This window comes from Gracilinanus agilis, chromosome 2, assembly GCF_016433145.1.
Source record: "Gracilinanus agilis isolate LMUSP501 chromosome 2, AgileGrace, whole genome shotgun sequence".
NCBI classification, from domain to species: domain Eukaryota; kingdom Metazoa; phylum Chordata; class Mammalia; order Didelphimorphia; family Didelphidae; genus Gracilinanus; species Gracilinanus agilis.
In genome coordinates, this window is record NC_058131.1 from 694,388,189 (window position 1) to 694,389,144 (window position 956).

Genomic DNA, 956 nt, shown 5'->3' on the forward strand with positions numbered 1-956 from the left:
GGAGGGAGGGAGGGAGGGAGGGAGGAAGGAAGGAAGGAAGGAAGGAAGGAAGGAAGGAAGGAAGGAAGGAAGGAAGGAAGGAAGGAAGGAAGGTTGTCTTTTTATCAGCCTGACACAGTTGCTTCTCTGCTTACTCTCACCCATTTTCTGATCCTGCCTTCTGAGGCCAAGCAGAAAAGGTCCAAACCCATTCTTCTGCCTTGGAACTAATACATAGTATTGATTCCAAGATGGAAGATAAGAGTTTAAAATTTTTTAAAGCTGTATTTCAATCGGTAATGTCCTTCCTAAGAAATGGCACTGAACACAAGACCCCAGATGTGATCTGCCTGGGGCAGAGGCCATGTGCAAGAACACTGGACCTAAGAGTCACGAAGACGGGCACCCTTCCTAGCTAATTCTCTCAGGGCCTGAAGAAGGAGAGTAAGCACCCTCCTGGGATGTTTTTGTAGATCAGCCCTGATATGCATGTGAACCCTAATATGCTACATATTAACCACTACTACTGTTCCCTCAACACACTGTTCCATAATACACCCGCCATCTTACCTGTACCATCAGGAATGGATCTCACAAATGTTGGTAGCATCTTCACAGAAGCAGTTACATTATAATTTCTAGAAAGACCATTTGTCATTGCTTTCTTAAATCGATTTGTGACCTCGTGGAGGACGTCATCCGAGAGCCGCATGGCATAAAGATACTTGTCGATCTAAAGGGAGAGAGGAGAAAGGCTCAGATGGAGGGCAGGGGGTGGAGAAGGGCCAATCTTGCCTTTGTTGGACTCTGATTTAAACCCACAGCTAAAGTCTCCTGGAGGGGAAGAGGCAAGCAGCTAGGTGGCTCGGTGGATTGAGACCCTGGGCAAGTCACTTAACTGCCATTGCTTAACCTTTAGCACTCTTCTGCCTTGAAACAAGTACACATTATTAATTCTAAGATGGAAAGGGTCAAAA

General features: G+C 46.0%; 1 protein-coding gene across 2 annotated transcripts in view; it reads right to left on the minus strand.

Annotated features, from left to right (window-relative positions):
* The window catches only part of HK1 (hexokinase 1), a 64,652-nt gene extending 63,946 nt beyond the window's left edge, over positions 1-706 (minus strand). For both annotated transcript variants that reach the window (XM_044659178.1, XM_044659177.1), the window contains exon 1: positions 550-706. In XM_044659178.1, the coding sequence (XP_044515113.1) occupies positions 550-691 (142 nt within the window). In that variant the 5' untranslated portion in view covers positions 692-706. The remainder of the gene's footprint in view (positions 1-549) is intronic.
* Between the last annotated feature and the right edge of the window lie 250 nt (positions 707-956).